The sequence below is a fragment of the Delphinus delphis genome, chromosome 7 (assembly GCF_949987515.2).
Source record: "Delphinus delphis chromosome 7, mDelDel1.2, whole genome shotgun sequence".
In the NCBI taxonomy this organism is placed as follows: domain Eukaryota; kingdom Metazoa; phylum Chordata; class Mammalia; order Artiodactyla; family Delphinidae; genus Delphinus; species Delphinus delphis.
In genome coordinates, this window is record NC_082689.1 from 30,205,514 (window position 1) to 30,223,768 (window position 18,255).

At 47.3% G+C, this 18,255-nt stretch overlaps 1 protein-coding gene across 2 annotated transcripts in view; it reads right to left on the bottom strand.

Annotated features, from left to right (window-relative positions):
• NRP2 (neuropilin 2) overlaps positions 1 to 18,255 on the bottom strand; it is a 115,363-nt gene that overhangs the window by 11,693 nt on the left and 85,415 nt on the right. The window contains exon 16 of one of the 2 annotated variants that reach the window (XM_060016242.1): positions 6,171 to 9,468. The exons of the other annotated variant lie outside the window; for it this stretch is intronic. Coding sequence (XP_059872225.1) covers positions 9,188 to 9,468 — 281 coding nt within the window. The 3' untranslated portion in view covers positions 6,171 to 9,187. Of the gene's footprint in view, positions 1 to 6,170; positions 9,469 to 18,255 lie in introns of those variants that run through there. 2 annotated transcript variants of the gene reach the window in all.

Consider the following 18,255-nt stretch of genomic DNA (forward strand, 5'->3'; position numbering starts at 1 on the left):
ATGAGAAGGCCGTGAAATGACCTAATAACACTTCCAAGTGCAGAGGCAGATGAGCCGCTGAGGCCAGAATGGCTCCACTGAGCCCCAACGATGGCGTGAAAATAAGAAAAAGGAGACGCCACAGAAGTGTGTAGTTATAAACATAGGCTTCATGATTGTGCAGGCTGGAAAAAACCAGTAAGGCTGAGGGAGGAAAATTCTGGAATCTTTGCTTTGCTCTAGGTCTTTGAGAAATCAGAGATAGTCTCCATTACTGTAAGTGGGTGTGTCCACAAGAAAGAGGGCCTTCTTTTGTTGGCTACCTTCTCTGAGGGTATGAAGGTGGGAAAAAGAAAAGTTCGGAGAAAAGTGTCCCCCTTCCACTGCGTTCTTGATGTTTTTCCTGAGATGTTAGGAAAAAAGTCTCATATCTTCACATTTCAGGGAGTTTGCCAATAGGCGTTCACATTTCTCCTCTCCTCCAGTCCCAAGGTTCAAGAAGTGCATAAATGGAAACACTGCACAGGTGGAGAGGTTTGGTATTACCTGGGACAAGTGAAAGGATGGAGAAGAAACAAAACTGCATGCACTTCCAATGTGAAAAGCAATGTCTTCTTAAAGATTGTCCCTCTCTGTTGTAGGTCTTTGGGAAAAAACTCTCTACACACATGTATCTCACCAAGAGAGTTTGCTTTACTTAAAAGTTGGGCTCTTCTGAACACAAGGATCCATGACCTTGTGATAAGATTTTAGGGCTTCCAAAGAGGTACCTCTCTCTGCCCATTCAAGAGATGATTTCCCCCAAAAGTTTGCTGGTGGCTGAGAACTGCGGTTATAACACAAGAGAGTAATTCCTCCGACCTTAGGTTTGGTCTCCTGTAAAAATGCAACTACTTGGAGGAAGCAAGCAATGAAGTCTCTGTGTTGGGAATCTGACGGGCTCTTCTGGCAGGAGGCCGTGGTGCAGGGAGGTGGAGAAAGTGCAGGAATGCCAGAGAGAAGAAAAGGAGCCACCGAGAGAGGGGGCAGCTGCAGAAAGGGGAGGGTGGAGGTTGAAGATGAACCACACCCGACCCAGAGGTAGACAGGTAGGTGGAAACAGGTCCTTCTTGGGGAAAGAGGAGGGGACGGTGGCCCTGTGAGGAGTTCAGAGCCCGGAAATGATGACGCCGGTGAGAGCTCAGGGCTTCCCGTGGACGCCATTCCCGAGCTCGCGATCCTGGTGTGCAGTTGGCCGAGGTGATGAGGCACCTTGGGGGCTCCTTTGACGACCCACGTCAGCCCCAGTCTCCGTCCTAGTGACTATCTTCCCACCTCGGTACCAGCTGTCGGAAGTGGCCCAGAGAAGCGATACGGAAGACCACACGGCCCTCGGGGTCCTTGTATCCCTTCTCCCAGCCCCTTGGTGGCAGCAGGGAGATGCAAAGAGAGGAAAAGATTCGTAACAGACTGTGCTGAAAGGAGCCTCAGTAACCAGCAGGCCGACTGAGAATAGGACTTCGGTCAAGGCCACCTCAGGCTCAAAGCGTTCTCCGCATTCCCTTCATTACTGGAGTTGGCTGCTCTCTAGCGAGTTCCGAAATCCAGTCCAGCATCCGGTTAATGAGTCCTGACGCCTGAGAAAGAAACTGCTGCTGCTGAAAGCCAAGACGTGGTCCCTACCATTCCCGTTCTGGATCAGAGCCTTTGCCTTTGGGTGTGTCAGTCAATGATACTAAAAGGGTTCAATTTTGCACAATTACACATAGAAGACAAAACAAGCTTGTGTGTGTGTGCACGCCCGTGTCTCTCACCCACACCTCACTCTTGTGCTACTTTTTCCCCTGAGCCACCAAGAGTTATACCCAAGTCTCAAGCCCTAGAGGCAGCAGTCCTGGATTTCTGGCAGGTTGGAGAAAGCTGGCAAAGCTCATATATGGCCGTCACACTATCCACTACGCTCAGCGTCAAAGTCACACTACTTTGAACCCTTGGTCTAAACGCACAGTAGAAACAAGGGTAGCAGCTCTTAGAAGAAACGGTGTTTTGAACTAATGGCTCCCTTGGCTTCTCTTCTACTTGTCCTTCCTCTCTGGAGCCACTTGGGGCTAGCAGCTTTGCCTGCACATCGAAACCTCCCGCTGGAAAGCCACCGCACTTCCTACTACCCTTCCTCAGGTCGCATTAGCCCTGACCCTCCTCAGAAAGAAGCTGGGTGCCTCCTTTCAGCCAGGAAGGCCTGCTCTTCTCAGGGCCGTTATGGGGCCCTTGGGCACAAGGCCACAGGATTAGGGACTTTCTGTTGGCACGTGGGCCTACTTGCGGCTGTTGGAATATTTTTGTCTGCAGCACAATAACGTGCACTGACCTTAAAGGATGTTTTTGACACGAATTTTTTAGTAGAAAACATAAATAAATAACAGCAAGGCACAGCACAGTCACTCTTTGAAGAAACCAAGTGGAACTCATTAATCATGGAGAACAGGGCTCTGCCTGCTGAACCAGGGATAGAATTAACTCCCGGGCTACGGTGGCCACAGTTCCAGCGAGCTGCATCTTATAGCCAGGCTCACATTCTCCGCAAATCAGCATTAAAAAAAGTCCCTGTGATTAAAATTCCCTTCAACTAAAATTGTCCTCAGTCTTCCCTTGCAAGCACTCCGCCCACTTTAGAGAAAGAGAGAGAGATAGTCACAGAGATTATGTGGCTTCTGCACATGACAGGGGATATAATGCAGGGTGTCCGCTGGTTTGTTACCCTCTCAAATGGGGGCAGGTTCATTTTAAAGGTAAAACTCAGCCACCTGAAGCATCTATTAAAATGTAAACAGGCACACCATTTGACCCAGATATTCTATCCCAGAGAAACTTGCACAAAGAGGCAACCTCAAGGATGTTCACTGCAGTATTGTTTATCATAGAAAGAAAACCTAGACACAACCTGAATGATCACCAGTAGGGGAGCAGTTAATAAACTGCGGTACAGCGACATGATACGAAATGCTAGACAATATCTGAAAAGGATGGGGTAAACCTGTCGGTGTGCAACAAAGTATCCTCAAGGCTTTATCAAATGGAAAGAAGCAGGTTATCCAGCACGTGAGCAAATGTTGATACTATTTACACAAAACCAAACTAACCCCAACGAAAGCAAACTGCGTAATTAGACATGAACATATACATTTGTAAAGGTATAAAAGAAGGCCTGGAAATACATACCTCGAACAATTTCTCATGGTTCCCTCTGGGGAGGGGGTTGGGACTGGTTAGCAGTGAAATGAGCTTCTTTTTAGAAAAATTATTTGCACTTTTTGAGGATATAGTCACGTATAACTTGTAAGTTAAAAAGAAATGAAAAGAAACCTAACCAGAGACCATCTTAAACTTTTCCCCAACGGCCTTTTTCAGTATCATAATGACTCCAGTCATGAGCCTCCAAGAATAGGTGTTTTCCCCACCCAGGGCCAGTCTTGCCTCCAGCACGTCTGCTGCTGACTCTTCAAATGGCCTTTCCTATTTCTTGGTCCGATGCCGTGGGACTTCAGTTTTATTGGGAGCTTGGAAGTCAGTGACAGCAAAGCCCAAGAACAATTACTTTACTGGAAAGAGAACAGAAGGATTCTGGGGGTCCTGTCCACTGGGTTGGGGCAAGAATGGTTTCTGCTGTCTGCCCTGAAACACCAAGATTCTGTCTGCCCTGTGCCATGCAGAAACCATGCTAAAAGGGGGTTTTCTGTTTGGCAAGTCCCCAAATCTTGCACCTCTTCCATGCTTAAGTTTGGGGCCAAAAGGAACTCCTCCACACAGTGCAAATGTCGTCTGGCTGAGGCCTGTGGCCTGACGCCTTCTAAAGGCGCAGGTTTCTGATTATATCGAACCTCGAGACATACTCCAGTGCACCTGATCTGTGTCAGGCTTCATTAAATCCTACACTGTTCCTAGCTGTTAATTTATTTATATAAGCCGATCTTTCCCCTGCTGATTATAAGACCATTGGCTGGTGTTTCCCTCTCCCCTCCTTTTCCTCTGGTTGGATTTCTTTTGTGTTTTCTTTGGGCCGTCATTGAAGTGGATGAAAGGCAAATTACAGCTGCAAGAGCCCCAGCGATGCACACAATCAAAGAGAGAAAACAAGCCGCACCTACAGATCTGCAGTTCGGCTCAGATGTGGAGCCCATAACACGGACAAATTAAAATTTAAAAATGAAGCTTTTTTCATCAGAGATTACAGAAAGGCCAACAATGTTCGTGCAAAACAACTGCAGAGTCAGCGAAGAGAGGTGATGAAAACAAACACAGGGCCACAGCCGATTGGCCAGGCTGCGGGTATCTGGGCTTAGGAGGGCAGAGTCTTGCTTCACCCGCAAGAACGCACATTTAAACTATCATAAGGCCAGGCAGGAGCCAAGACAGACGATCCTGGGCCTTGACATCTGGTGTTTATGACCCATGGAAATACAGTTTCTGTAACATTTATGCTTGGGTTAGGTCTGAAATACCATACTGATAACAGTGCTGTGTTTGACACCTAAGATCAGAATCGTAACAGTCTGCTATTTTGGGGAAGAGAGAGTGCACGTAGAATAAGCCTTGGGACCAGAACCAAGGTGGGAAAAGCAATGATGAAATTCTCAAAGGTGGCTCCCAAGGCAGTATTGCTAACGAAGCATAAGCGATGGCTAATCTCATTCACTCGGGCAAGTTTGGTCCCAGGACAGCTCATGAAAATGTTGACTGAGCCTGGCTCTTTGCTGGAAATAAATGCTTCTGAGATGCTTTCATTTCATCTTTTGCTAATGGGAACAAATGGCTTTAAGAATGGCCAAATGTTATGCAGACAAAATGGGTAATGACGCTTGTCATTAGAGGAACAAACAATGCTCTAAACATGGACATTCTGCTCTTTTCTCCTGCAGAGGACAGACAGTGACATCTAGACTGAGCCATCTGTACTTACAACACTTCCTGTAAGATCTGAAAACCCAGAAGCCTGTTTCCTTTACCACCACTTGGGCAGGTTTATAGCTGTAAGAAGTACTCCTTCCTGGATCTAGGTTTAGAAAGGAAGAAAAGCAGGATTCTGACAGAAATAGGATCTCCTGGACAAGCCCTTTTTCTTGGGACCTTTAGGGATGTTCTCAGACTCCGAGGAAGGCTCCTGGGTTGATGGAATGCTTCTAATACACCCCACGAATAGGGAGTGATGGAAAATTCTTCCACCACCTCTTTTGACCACCATCTAGAAACACTGAATAGCTGGGAGGCTGTCTTTCCTAGATTTTTTGCCCCTAATACCCCTCAGAGAGAACTATTTTATATAACTATATCACTAACTACTCAAGAAAGAGACCGAAAAGAAAAATACTCGTCAGTAAGCTCTGGCTTTTGAGTAAGTTTCCCCAAGTCCCCCTCCTCAAAGTTGTCATAGAATTGTTCCTTTTATAAAATGTTCCTCCATGATATTTCCAGGTTCACAGTAATCATATTATTATCTTCCTTACTTGCTCCAAAGTCTGGAATATCTTTGAGCCTGAACATGCTACAAGTTCCCATTTTGTCTGGGAAAGTGCTCATAAATTGGACATCGACGTCCCCGTGGAAGTAATCATCTGGTAGGCAAGGCGTGAGACGTCACTACTTCTTCTCCAAAGGAAGCTATCTGTCTCTGCAGAGATGAGTACATGATTCAGCTTCTCTCATCCCACCTGCCCCCCCGGGGGCCCTTTGAAAGTAGAGTCCAATCTCCGGGGATTTACCATCAAGAGAAATTTTGTGGAATCACATTGAGTAATTTAGCACTTAGCAACTTTTGCAAAATCCCACACCAATCATAAAAATTGGCTCAGCTGCACAAATTGGATAAAACTCCTAACAAGCAGTAATAAAAAATAAAAGAAGGAGAAGCTGGCATTCAGCCTCAAGGAGAACCTACCTCCCATAGAAATGCCCTGTGGCTCAGAAGGCGATGTATAAACTGTGGAAACATCAGTTCTTTCACAGCCTACATTTCAACTTTGTTCTCTCAAGCCAAGGTGAAAAAAAAACCCCAGATGTTTGTATAAAAATATCATCACTTTATTACATTCCACACAATACACATTCAAATAGTTTCCAACGTCCACAAGTTATTTTGACACACAGGCAACTGAGCAATGCAAGAGATGTCACAGTTATAGGGCGAGGGGATAAGAATAGGAAGTAAAAATATTTAAGTTTTCTTGTTGTTCTTTGGTAATTTTCGATTATTCAGGTGTTTACTTGCCTGCTAGTTTCATTTTTAAAGACAGGGTCTTCTTAAAGATGGGGTATCAACCTCAGAAATATTACTGGATTTCCTATCCTATCCTGGCTTTAATCCCAAAAATGTGGGACAAAGGAAAAGACAATTTATTTTCAGCATTCTGTTTTGTCAATGGCAATGCTAAGATCCTTTTTATTCTTTCTTCTGCCTTCACTGGCAATTAGGGGATAGCAATTGCTAGCGTAATACCAAGGAAGGGATTTTTAACCCAGAGGTAAGGGTTTCCCCTCCTGGAGCTGTTAACATGAAAGCTCTACTAAGGCAAATACTGTACCAGCCTGAGCTAGACCTTCAATTCATTCATTCAGTAATTTTTAAATAGTTGCCATCACCTCTTTGTCTTCTGAGAAGCAGCTCTAAGCATGCATGCATGCATTCACCTGTCCGGTCTATTTTTCTTGGAAGAGAGGGACCCTTCCCTCCCTCCATGAAATACAGATTTTGCTTTTTAAAGCTGCAAGGCATGACATTTAATAGAAGAGCTTCCCTTTTAGCATAGTACCTGGATAATACTATGAAAGTCACTTGGGCTGCAAGAGCAGAGAGAGGGAGAGACAGAGAGAGAAGTGTAACAACCCCAGCTGAAGTGCATCATGGGAGTCACAGAGATTTGAGCAGTCTCGTATTCTCAACGACAGCATGTACATAAAGATGATGCCACATGGGGCATCAGATAAAGATACAGCAAATTTCACAAAGTTGTTGTCATCTTCTTTTAAAGAAGGGAAATCCTCAAGGGTGTATGGTAACTCAGACAGTTCCTACACTGGCTAGACTTTCCAGGTGTAATTTCGGAATATCCTGACACCACGCCTCCATGGGGTGCCTATAGGGATGTCAATCATTTCAAGGGATGCCTGACCCCAAATGCATCACTGGATACAGATACCTGAGACAAAAAGCCCTTAGTGATTGGCATGGAAGTCATCACAAGGTATCCATGGTATCCTGCCACCCCTCCTCCCTCACTCCGTCTTTCTTTCTCCATCTTCAGCTGGGGTAAGACACTTCTTGAAATCTCAAGGTAGCTCATGCTCTAGCCTTTCATCTTTTTTCCTGGCAGGGCTGCTGTGGTTGAGACAGACCAGCTCTTTGAAATAGAATAAGAGTGGGAGAGCACCATTCTTTCAGGAGGATGAAACAAAGCAGATGCAAAAGTGAGTGTGTGTGTGTTGGAGGGATCTATGTGGATATTCCGAAAGAATGCTAAGAGTCTCTCTCTCCCAAGCAGCCCCCCAAAAAAAATAAATAATCATTAGTATTTTGTTCTCAGAAGGTACCTGGAGGCTTTCAGCCCAGGCAACCATCTTTGGAGAGAATCTTACACTTCCTCAGTGGATTCCTAGCAGGAAGGTGAGAAATAAACACCCCCAAGGCTGAGCCCAGTACACTGAGAATCTCGTTAAAATACGCATTTTCTATCAATGAAATTGACTTCATTATCGAATCTATCCTTCGTAAATATCACTAGGCAATTTATCTCTAATATCCCTCTCCCTGCGCTGTTTAGAGAGGACGAATGGGCAGCAAAGGATTTATCTTCATTATACCTTCTCCTGATGATGCAGCAACATCTGGAAATGCCAGGCCAGCCTCTAAGGGTGTATTTGCCAGATGCCATGAACGCTTTAAGGGGTAGTACACTGGTACATTTTAGAAAACTGATAACTTTTTATTCTCTCATAATATTCAAATAAGTCAGGTGAACAGCCATATATTTTAGTGGCTATACATTCAGGCACCCATTTACACCATGAAAGGAAAGCAAATGACCCCTTTCCCCCCACATTTTACAAACGCTATTACAATGATCAATAAGACACCAAAGAATACGTTTTTTAACCTTCTTACTCTATCCCATCCTAAGCAGGGCACAATGAATGCCCAGGGGTGAGGACGTTTTTTAAAGACAACATTTCATCCTTCCTTCTCCCCCATCTCCTCGTGCTCTCAACAGGCTACTGCTTTTCCTACATCAGCCTCAGATTTGTTATTCTCTATGACTTATTCCAAGATTGGACTTAACCAATAAAAGCTAAACATTCATTATGAGCTTCTCTTTTATAAGGCAACATGAGACAGATTTGCTTCAGTGTTGGAAGTAGAGATGGTTCCACACGCACCCAATGGCTGTTGTCATGTGACTTCAAAGACGCCCGAGACAGGACAAGGGGTCATGTCTGAGTGCAGTGGCGGAACCTTCCTCTTGGGTCAGGTGGGTTGGGCATGGGGATAGGAATGAGAAGGGCCACACTTCTTTTCACATGGCCTCTAGTTTTCTAGGTACCTGGAGATGATAATGGTAGCCAACAGAAACCCAGCCAGAGCTAGATAAGGCAACAAAAAGCTTCAATCTCTTCTCCAAGTAAACAAAACTAGTTCAGTATATTATTTTCTGGAACATGTACCCCCGGAGAAGTAACACAAGAGTTAATGGGGGCCCTCTCTGAACACACCCACACACTCCCCACCTGCAATGAGCCAGTCTCTCTCTCACACCCATGCACACACAGAGCTAGTCACACGCGCAAATGTATACCATGTACAAACACACAGACCCGGGTCTCCCCTCAAGTCTCCTGGCAGACTGACTGCCCACTGAGAGGAGGGATGGGATAAGGCAAGGGGAAGAAACAGGGAACCAGTCTCTGGAAGGAAACCAGCTGAGCCTTGAGTGGTGAAGTGCTTAGGGGTGGATCTCTTCTCGTATTCCAAGATGCAGCATTGGAATCAACAAAAGGAAAACAAACAAACAAAAGAACCCAAGGAGAATGGTCGGGATGGATACGAGCGCACAGGGTTTGGGCCCCGAGAGAGAGATGTCTGAGCGTTCACACAGAGACTAGGCGAGGAGAAAAAAGTGCAAAATCGAGGCAACGTGTTTGCAGTCTTTCTTGTTTGTTTTGGGTGCCGTCCTTGCTTCGGCCCTCAGCAGTGCGAGCTGCGGTCTTGCTCTAGTTTAATGGTTAGGGTGGGCTCCACCGCCAGAGGGGCCCCGTTGGTGTAGTGGGAGGTTTTGTAGGTGATGGAGTGATCGGTCTTCTTGGCCGCATAGCGGAACCGGTGGTAGTGGAGCACCAGGGCCAGCGCGACGGAGACCAGCACCAGCACGGCGCCCCCGGCGGCCATAACGTAATACCAGTAGGCTGGGATGGGCTGCACGGGCACCGTGTCCACTGTGGGCTCGGTCCCCGGTAGGAGGGTGCCTCCTGGTGGAGAGACACAGAGAGTGTTGCTAGGCTGAGAGCATGCAGACTAATCCAAATTTAATTAAAAAAAAGAAAAGAAAAGAAAAGAAACACACACATGCTTTGGAGTGGAGAGGGAAGGGGACAGGGGAATAAGATGGTCCTGAGTAGTGTGTGCCAAGCACTTTTCAATGATTGATATTATTTCCTACTTACAACCCTATGAGGTAGGTACTGTCAGACCCATTTTACAGGTGAGGAAATAGAGGCTCAGAGAGGTTAAATGAATGGTTATACAGCAAGTAAGTGGGAAGTTCAATATTCAACCAAGAGCTGTGTGATTCCAAAACTCTTTTCTTCTTTCTGTTAAACCACAATTACTGTATAATATATAGAAGCATTACGATTCACACACATGCGCGCATGCACGCACACACACACACACGCACACGCACACACACACAGAGGAATACATGCAAGTAAGTGATGCTGATATGACTTCTGGGATTCCATAGCACTGATTCTCCGAATGCACGGAAATACAATATTTGGTCTGGCTGGCCAGCATTCTCAAACAATGTATTAATTAGGCTGGCTAGACTTGAAGGCGAATTCCACTTTGGTTTGCCAAGGCTTCCATGCCCACTGAAAATCAGCCTGGTCTTGTCTAAACAGGTCAATTACCACTGTCAAGCAATGAGTAGTGCATCTTCATTTTTTTAATTGAATGGAGGATTTAAAAAACTGATTGGAAGGAAGTTGCAACGAAGAAATGTGAATGCAAAATGATAGTAGGTATGTGAGAGCGAGAGTAAGTGAGAGCACATTCTAATCACGGAAAAGACAGAAGACGGAAGAGAAGCTAGCCGAGGATTTAGAAGGCAACCACATTCACTGGCTAGCCTCTGGTTGCCATGGAGATGACGTTGTAGATTTAAGCCCAGGGTAACTCTGCGGAACGACTGGCTAGAGTCCCATTTGATGTAAAACGGTGCTACAGCTTGATTCCCCCAACCAGTCACATCAGATGAGAATCTGGCCCAGAGTGGGACCAGGAGATTTTGAGCTTGCCAAAACCAGACATGATCCTTACTTCTGAAAAATGGTGTATGCTTAACCTATGAAACATTCCTCCTAGCTGCCTCCGTCAAGTAGGGGTCCAGAAAGATGTATCGCCTCCATCCCTGTGATACCCCAGGTGGGAGCCACGGGCGGGAGCTGCTGCTGCCCTCTCCGTGCGCCGTTGGTCCTACTCTGTGGGTGGATCTCTGCTCAAGATGCAGACAAGCCTCATTTATATTTTCACGCCCCCCTCACGAGACGCGGAGCTCTCAAGCAGAAGAACTCGCTCTCATCTTGGTTTCTACCTCAGGGTATGCACCAAGAAGGCTCTCTATAACTGCTCGTGAGGAAAAGACTGAACTGAGGTGAAGATTCCTATTTCTCTCTTTTTTTGCGGTACGCGGGCCTCTCACTGTTGTGGCCTCTCCCCTTGCGGAGCACAGGCTCCGGACGCGCAGGCTCAGCGGCCATGGCTCATGGGCCCAGCCGCTCCGCGGCATGTGGGATCTTCCCGGACCGGGACACGAACCCGCGTCCCCTGCATCGGCAGGTGGACTCTCAACCACTGCGCCACCAGGGAAGCCCTCCATCTTTTAATCATTTCATTACTGTAGCTGCGAAAGCTCCCTTCCTCCTTTCCTCCTTCCCTCCTTCCCTCTCTCTCTGTGACCATATTGAAAATTATGCACAGAAACTGAAAGAGAAAGCAAGGCACTGAAAATGGCTCCTTGAAATGGCCAGCTCGTGAGTCACAAGGAACTGGTGTCAACTCATTATTCAGGTCACCAAGAGTATTTGCTGCCTGGCAACCATCCTGCCATTGGATTTTCACGTGGGCTCAGAAGAATGCACGAGCAACAGCAAAGTGTGCAGGGATGGGCTCCAAGTTCCTCTGTGCCACCGCCTCTCCACGGTGAAACCCATTCTCTAATGAGGCTGCAGCTCACTGTGAGGGGAAAGGAAGGCGGTAAATCCGCAGGGATTAACTTTCCCCTCAGAAGCGCCTGACTAGACCACAAAGCAGGAGCACAAATTTTTGTCAAGCAGAAAACTGTCACAACTGCTCACGTTCCCACCAACACCGCATAGTCTCGGTTCAAAGGTTTGCTTTCCCTCAGCCAAAATGCTGGTTCTCAACATTAAATACATCCCCTAGGGCTCAACGCGCCGGGGCTGGGGCCTTCACGTGACTCCTAAAGTGTGGCTTATGAAGAGACGAAGTTGGGGCACGGTGGGGAGGATCTAGGGGACCCGCTGGAGAAGAAGAAATCGCATTCTGTGGATTACAGATTCAGAATCAGAGATAGACCCCTCGCCTCAAGTTCTGCTCTCCTTTGGAAGACAAACCCCACTTTATTATAAAGCCCTCTTCCCCTTTCCCGCTAACACTCCCCTCCCCAGAAATGATTGCCATGTTGAAAATTTTAGAGACAAAAGCCATTTGGTGGATGTCACATTGGTTCCTTAAACTTTTTCCTTGGACAGTTGTTTGGAGAAATGAGAAAACATACTATATGAATTTGTGCTTTTATTGTTAAAGGAGTCAGAAAAGAGAGGATACACCTAACAGCCCTCCTCTCACCCCCCTCAGGCAATTTTTGATGACCTGCAGTTCGGGGCCAGAGTTTCTTAGGACATTCTCCAGCTAAAGAGACTCAGCTCCCACAGGCTGGTGGTTCGCTGGTTTGGAACCTGGCTCTGTGGCAGTCTTCAGGGGCTGTGTGCTAACGAGGCTGTGGTTTGCTAGCCAGAGAAAAGGAAGGTGATAGATCAATAGGGGTTAAATCCCCTTTCAAAGAGCCTTTGCAGATAACAGCAGCAATCCCAGGAATGTCTGATGGGTGGATGGATGGATGGGTGGATGGATGGGTGGATGGGTGGATGGATGGGTGGATGGATGGGTGGATGGGTGGATGGATGGGTGGATGGATGGGTGGATGGGTGGATGGATGGATGGATGGATGGATGGATGGATGGGTGGATGGGTGGATGGGTGGATGGATGGGTGGATGGGTGGATGGGTGGATGGGTGGATGGATGGATGGATGGATGGGTGGATGGGTGGATGGATGGATGGATGGGTGGATGGGTGGATGGGTGGATGGGTGGATGGGTGGATGGATGGGTGGATGGGTGGATGGGTGGGTGATTAGATGAATAAGTGGACAGATGAATGGAGGAATGAACTTTGGACCTACATTCAGACTCCCTGGAAAAAATGTTGATGACCTAATGGTACTTCATAGAATAGCTATTCTTGGAAAGTGTTAGATCCTGTTAGCTCATACCATGCCTCTGTGTCAAATTGCAAAAAGGTGCCCTCTTTGGGCAGATGCTGCCTGCACCAGGTACCCAGGTTGGTGAGTGGCTGCATTTTAGCCCCACTTGCCCCCCTCAGCCCTATGGGATGGCTGGGCCTTTGCTTCACAACACAGGAGCCAGGGCCACGTCCCCTAGGATGGCAGAAGGAATGCAGGGGACTTCAACCTTGCCCAGCACTGGTGGCGTGTGGACCTGAACGTCCCCTCTGATTGTTCTAACGTCCCCCACTTACTCACATACCTTGTTTTCCCCCCAACTGAAAACTGCTTTCAACGCCTCTTCTATTTTCCATTAATTTCTACCTTCTAATTTTCCATGAAGTTTTCTCATCGTGTGAGATAATGAGAAACAGAAATTTAAATAGTCAGTAACTCCAAGTGTATTTGCAAGGTTGAGCAGGCTTCCACCTGCAAAGTTCTGAGCCACCTGGAGAAAGCGGTAATGTGAAGGTGGAGAATTTGAAGTTTGAGAAACAAATTCTAAGAAGCCATGCATGGAAGGAAAATATGGGGAAAAAATGACACTGTTGGTAGCTTTCTTCCACTCCTATTGTGCAAATAGGGTTACAGAATGAATAAGCAATTGGGAAATGTGACCATAACTACAGCTATAATGAACGGACACTTCCGGGGTGCCGGGCATTGGGCTATACGGTGAATCATCTTTATTCTTCATGACTTTCAGATGGGAGAGCTGAGAACCTGAGAGGATAAGTGATTTTTCTCCCAGTTCTACCTGTAGGAAAACTGAGGGGGGGGGGGCGGGCAGCACACAGTGAAACCCTAGAGATGGCCCAGAGCCCTCAGAGGAAGCTCACACCGCTGGGAAGTGGCAGGGTCAGGACGGGAAGCACGTGGACCAAATCCTCCGCCCGTGCTGGAGCCCAGAGGTCAGATAACCAAATCTGGCTCACTGCCTATTTCCGCACATCTTGGAACACGGCCACCCTCATTACATATGGCTTCTGGCTGCTTCTGTGCTACAGTGGCAGCGACTAGTGGTGACACAGAGTGTCATAAAGCCCAACATATTCACGATCTGTCCTTTTACAGAAAAAGTGTGCAGACCCCTGTTCTAACCACGTAGGGATGGAACACGAAGCAGCCCTCCCCCTTTCTGCCTCTTACGTCTGTTGGAAGCTGTCTGAGGACTGTCTCAGTCGAGTTCTCACTGAATCACCGGAAAGAGACAACATCTCCTACAGCTAAGTTTATGACATGTCCTCCGGACCCGGAGGAGTCACCCAAGTTTCCAAAAGAAATGTTTCGAAAGACACCAAAGGTAAATCATCTTTCTCAGAGGGGAACAAACAAAAAGGCTCGTTGCAAATCGGAACTGTTTCAGGCCTGGCCTGTCTGCGGTCTTTTATGCATAGGTTGAAAATGAAGAGCTGGTGAAGGGGCATTTCAGATGAAAGACTTATGTAATTTGTGAGATTAAACAAACAAAAGAGAAGGCTGGCTTCTCTAGAAAAGTTTACAGAAGAGAGTCGAAGAATGTGGTCACGCCCACTGATCTGTTGGGAAGAAGAATGCAGAGGGCAAAATACCCCTGTGAAATGACCCTTCTGGGTTGCCTTGCACTCGGTGTGTGTGGGGATCGCCGGAAGGTTTCCACTTGGTTAGCAGGAGACCTGGTGGTCTCCCACATCTGTCTAACCCCCTGAACTCAGATCCGTGGCTGGCTGAAGTCTCAGACGCTTGTCCTCTCTTTGGTGGCACTTAGGCTACTTCTTTTATTTATTTATTTTTGACATCTTTATTGGAGTAGAATCGCTTTACAATGGTGTGTTAGTTTCTGCTGTATAACGAAGTGAATCAGCTATACGTATACATACGCCCCCATATCCCCTCCCTCTTGCGGCTCCCTCCCACCCTCCCTATCCCACCCTCTAGGTGGTCACAAAGCACCGAGCTGATCTCCCTGCGCTGTGCCTAGGCTACTTCTTTTAAACTAAGGCTTGTCCTTCCGGCTCCTGGAGAGAGGAAAAGCCAGCGAAAAGAAATTCCTTCTCCCCTAGAGAAACTGATGTTATGGCTGTTTAGATGAATGGTAAACGTGCGGGGGGAGGAAGCGCGTCAGGCCTCTGTGCCTTGAACCTCACAGAGGATGCCTCGGCGTCCCCTCAGGCGGGCAGCCACAGCTAGGCAGTGAGCGGGTCCCACACTTCTCATCTCCAGGCTTCCCGGCTCAGCCATACCCAGCCCTGATCTGGCAGCTGGGCGCATCAGGCGGAGGGGGCCAAGGAGAAGGAGTCACACCCCACAGCTGCCTATCTGGAGCCCTGGCAGGGTTTAGGAATACTCGGCCTCTCATCAGAGGATTACTGCAGGAACGCCATTAACCCTCAATGTGTTTCGCAACTGCTTCTAGTGGAGAGAGCCGTGGGAGGGAGGGCCGCCACAGAAAGAGGGAATTTGAGGCCAACCCCACGTCCTGTACCCTGGGATGTGGCTCATCACCCTGGGGGACAAAGCCTCGGGAGGCAGCCGACTGGTAGATTGACCGGGGATGAGGGTGGGGACAGAGAGATGGGGGTGGGAAATGGCGGAGATGGGCTGGTTGGTACCAAGTAAACAGAACTGAAAACCTGATGCATAGGGTCAACCCCAAGCCAGCTCTGTCATTAGCTCAAAATGGGCCCCCTCTATGCCCAGGAGATAGCCTGTGCTGTCCACTTTCTCCTGGTTTTATCTGGTTGAAAACTGCCGAGGACTGCACAAGGTGAGACCCAAGAGATGGGCCCGACAGCCCTCAGAGCTGGTCTGAGGCATAAAACCCCTGTTCACAGGCTTGAACAGGAGCTACTGATGTTCCTTTTAGCATCTATCAGTGGTAGACGCAGCACTTCTGAATCCTTCACTCTCACTGCCGCCGCCCCCCCCCCCCACCCGGGGACTGGGATTTCCATGGGTCTCTGACGGGTAGGGTACCAGGCTCTGTCTCTTTGCTCCTGCTTTGTTCAAAGCCCACAGCCTCTAACATGAATAAGAACTCTTGCTTCCACTGCGACCTGCTAAAAATAACTGGCTAGTTAACAACGACAGAACTCTGATTATGGGCTTTATATATTTTTACTGGCTTCCTCATTACTCTTTTTACTTTTATTGAAAGAAGAAAGTGTTGGTTAAGAAAAAATAATCCATCACCTTAATTACACCCCTTTTTGGTTTTCCCCCATCCCCCGACCCTTACACACAGTTTTTCATTTGTAAAAGCTCAAATTCTAGAACAAGATACATGACGGCACTTTGTCTATAGTCAGAGATTTAAAAGAGGAAAGAAAGAAAAAAGAAAAGCACACCCAGGCTACATTGTTTAGAACAGCAGCAACAAAAATGTCTCTTTAGACATCACATGACAACACAGCTTATTCACTCTCTCCTCCTCGCCCCTTCTCTACATGGCTCTCTTTTTCTCCGTGGCTTGTTTCTCCTCACTACTGACTCATACCTCAGTATGCAATCAAAGTATACACCCCAAGCAGAAGACACAAGGCGATTTGAATTAAAAGAAAATGTTCTATGGCAAGAAATGAGTAAGAGGCAGAAAATGAAAGACACTTCAAAATATAAAAGATTAAGACAATCTAATAAGCCCCGGTCCAGAGGCCACTTTTGTTGCATTTCCTTAAAGATTTACCTGGTACACATAGATCTCTCCTAAAGAATACGATTGCTTCTGTCTCGTGGTTAATATATAATGGAAAAGAAAAACGACTCCAATTCAAAAAAACATACTAACAATGTATACGCCTGTTGATAATATTGTTTCACCATCAACTTTCCATATCCTGCTTGCCCAAACCTGATTTCTCTGTTTCTCTTTTTGAGTGAAAGCCTGGTTTAAGCCCCAAGGAATCCACACCCCCCGCAAGAGAGGGCTGCTGCTGCCCTGACCAGGAGAGGTGAGTAGGTTAGATAGAGCGAATGGTCCGCTTTCCTCGCCCAAATGGAAGGCTTCGCTCAAGTCAAAATCCAGAGGTGTCTGCTGAGGTCAGAGGTGCCTCAACCCAATAGAATCCTCCCTGGCCCTGGGTTCATCTGGCTACCGAGTCAGAGTTCCACGTAAAACTTGCCGATGTAATTGAAACTGTCCATCGTCCACTCCTATCCTGCTCTTGACTCCTTAGCCGAGTCTCTGCTCCCCACAGCTTGGTTTCCTCCTTCCAAAGATGTTCGTTATTTCTCAAGACAACAGCCGTGGGCCAATCCATGCCACTCGTGGGCTGCCTTTGCTTAACCCCCAAAGCAGCCCATCGGGAGTGCACTGGAAATTCTTACCTTCGAGTCCCTAAGCCCTGTGTTTATTTTGGCTAAATGAGCACTGCGGCTCTGAGGCTGTTTTATTTATTTATATATATATATTTTTTACAAGAGAACATGACCGGCCTGTGACGCACATGGTAAACACAGCCTCTGGGACAGCACATGTGCCCTGGTTTGTTTATTCTTTTACAGAAGCAAAGTGCTTAGCCACCGTACGTGTCATTCACGGACCCAGACATGTGTGCTCACACAGCACAGTGTCTGCAGCACGGGCTGTAAGTCTGTAACCAGCCTTTCCTGGGAGCTTTGAGTCTCAACAGTCAGTCAAAGTCATGTGAAACAACATAAGCAAGTTTCACTGCCCGAGCGTCCATGTTACCTTGGGTCCCAAAAGTTAGAACTTGAATTCAACTGTACTCCAAGCCGTTCAGTTTTGATCTCAGCTTTCCTTCCAATACTTTTAGATTCACATTAACATAAATCTCACACCCAAGGAGCACTAACAAATGCACATGAATACTCTTAATACTTTAAAATGTGTACCGGGGGGAGTGAGGATGGGGTTTAGGAGGCAAGGGAAGGTGAAAAGGAAAGAAAAGATATTCTACATAGGTAGGTCTGCCGTTCCCCGTGCTGCTGCCCTCTTCCTCAGCTGCTGTCTCAGGGCTGTGGCTGAGGAGTGGCAAACTGGGTGAGATGATCTGGAGTCACAGAGCACATCTAGGTGGCAACCCAGGAAGTCATCTCTCTCCAGCCAGGAGCTGGACAGGTTACTGAGAGTGAAGATAATGAGTCTGGACTTCAGACACGAAAATGACCTCCCTTACCTGTGAAATGCTGTCACCTGTGGGGTTAAGGCCAGCCAATACAAACAGGGCACCGAAACCCTCACAATGATTTGCATAAAACGGGTTCCGTCCTTAGGTGAGGGTGAGTGTCTCTGAGTGCGCTTTCCCCCGCAGCCAACTCAAGGGAAGCATTTATAGAGTGGCTTCTAAATGCTTCGCATTGGAACCCGGGTGGACACGCTAGCAGTGTCAACCAGGAGGACTGCAAAGAGGGCGAAATGTGAAATGCACTGCAGTAAGCAGCACAGACATTAGCATTCCCAAGTTTGGAGGTCTTTCTTCCCTCCCTGGATAAGGCAAGCATCCCA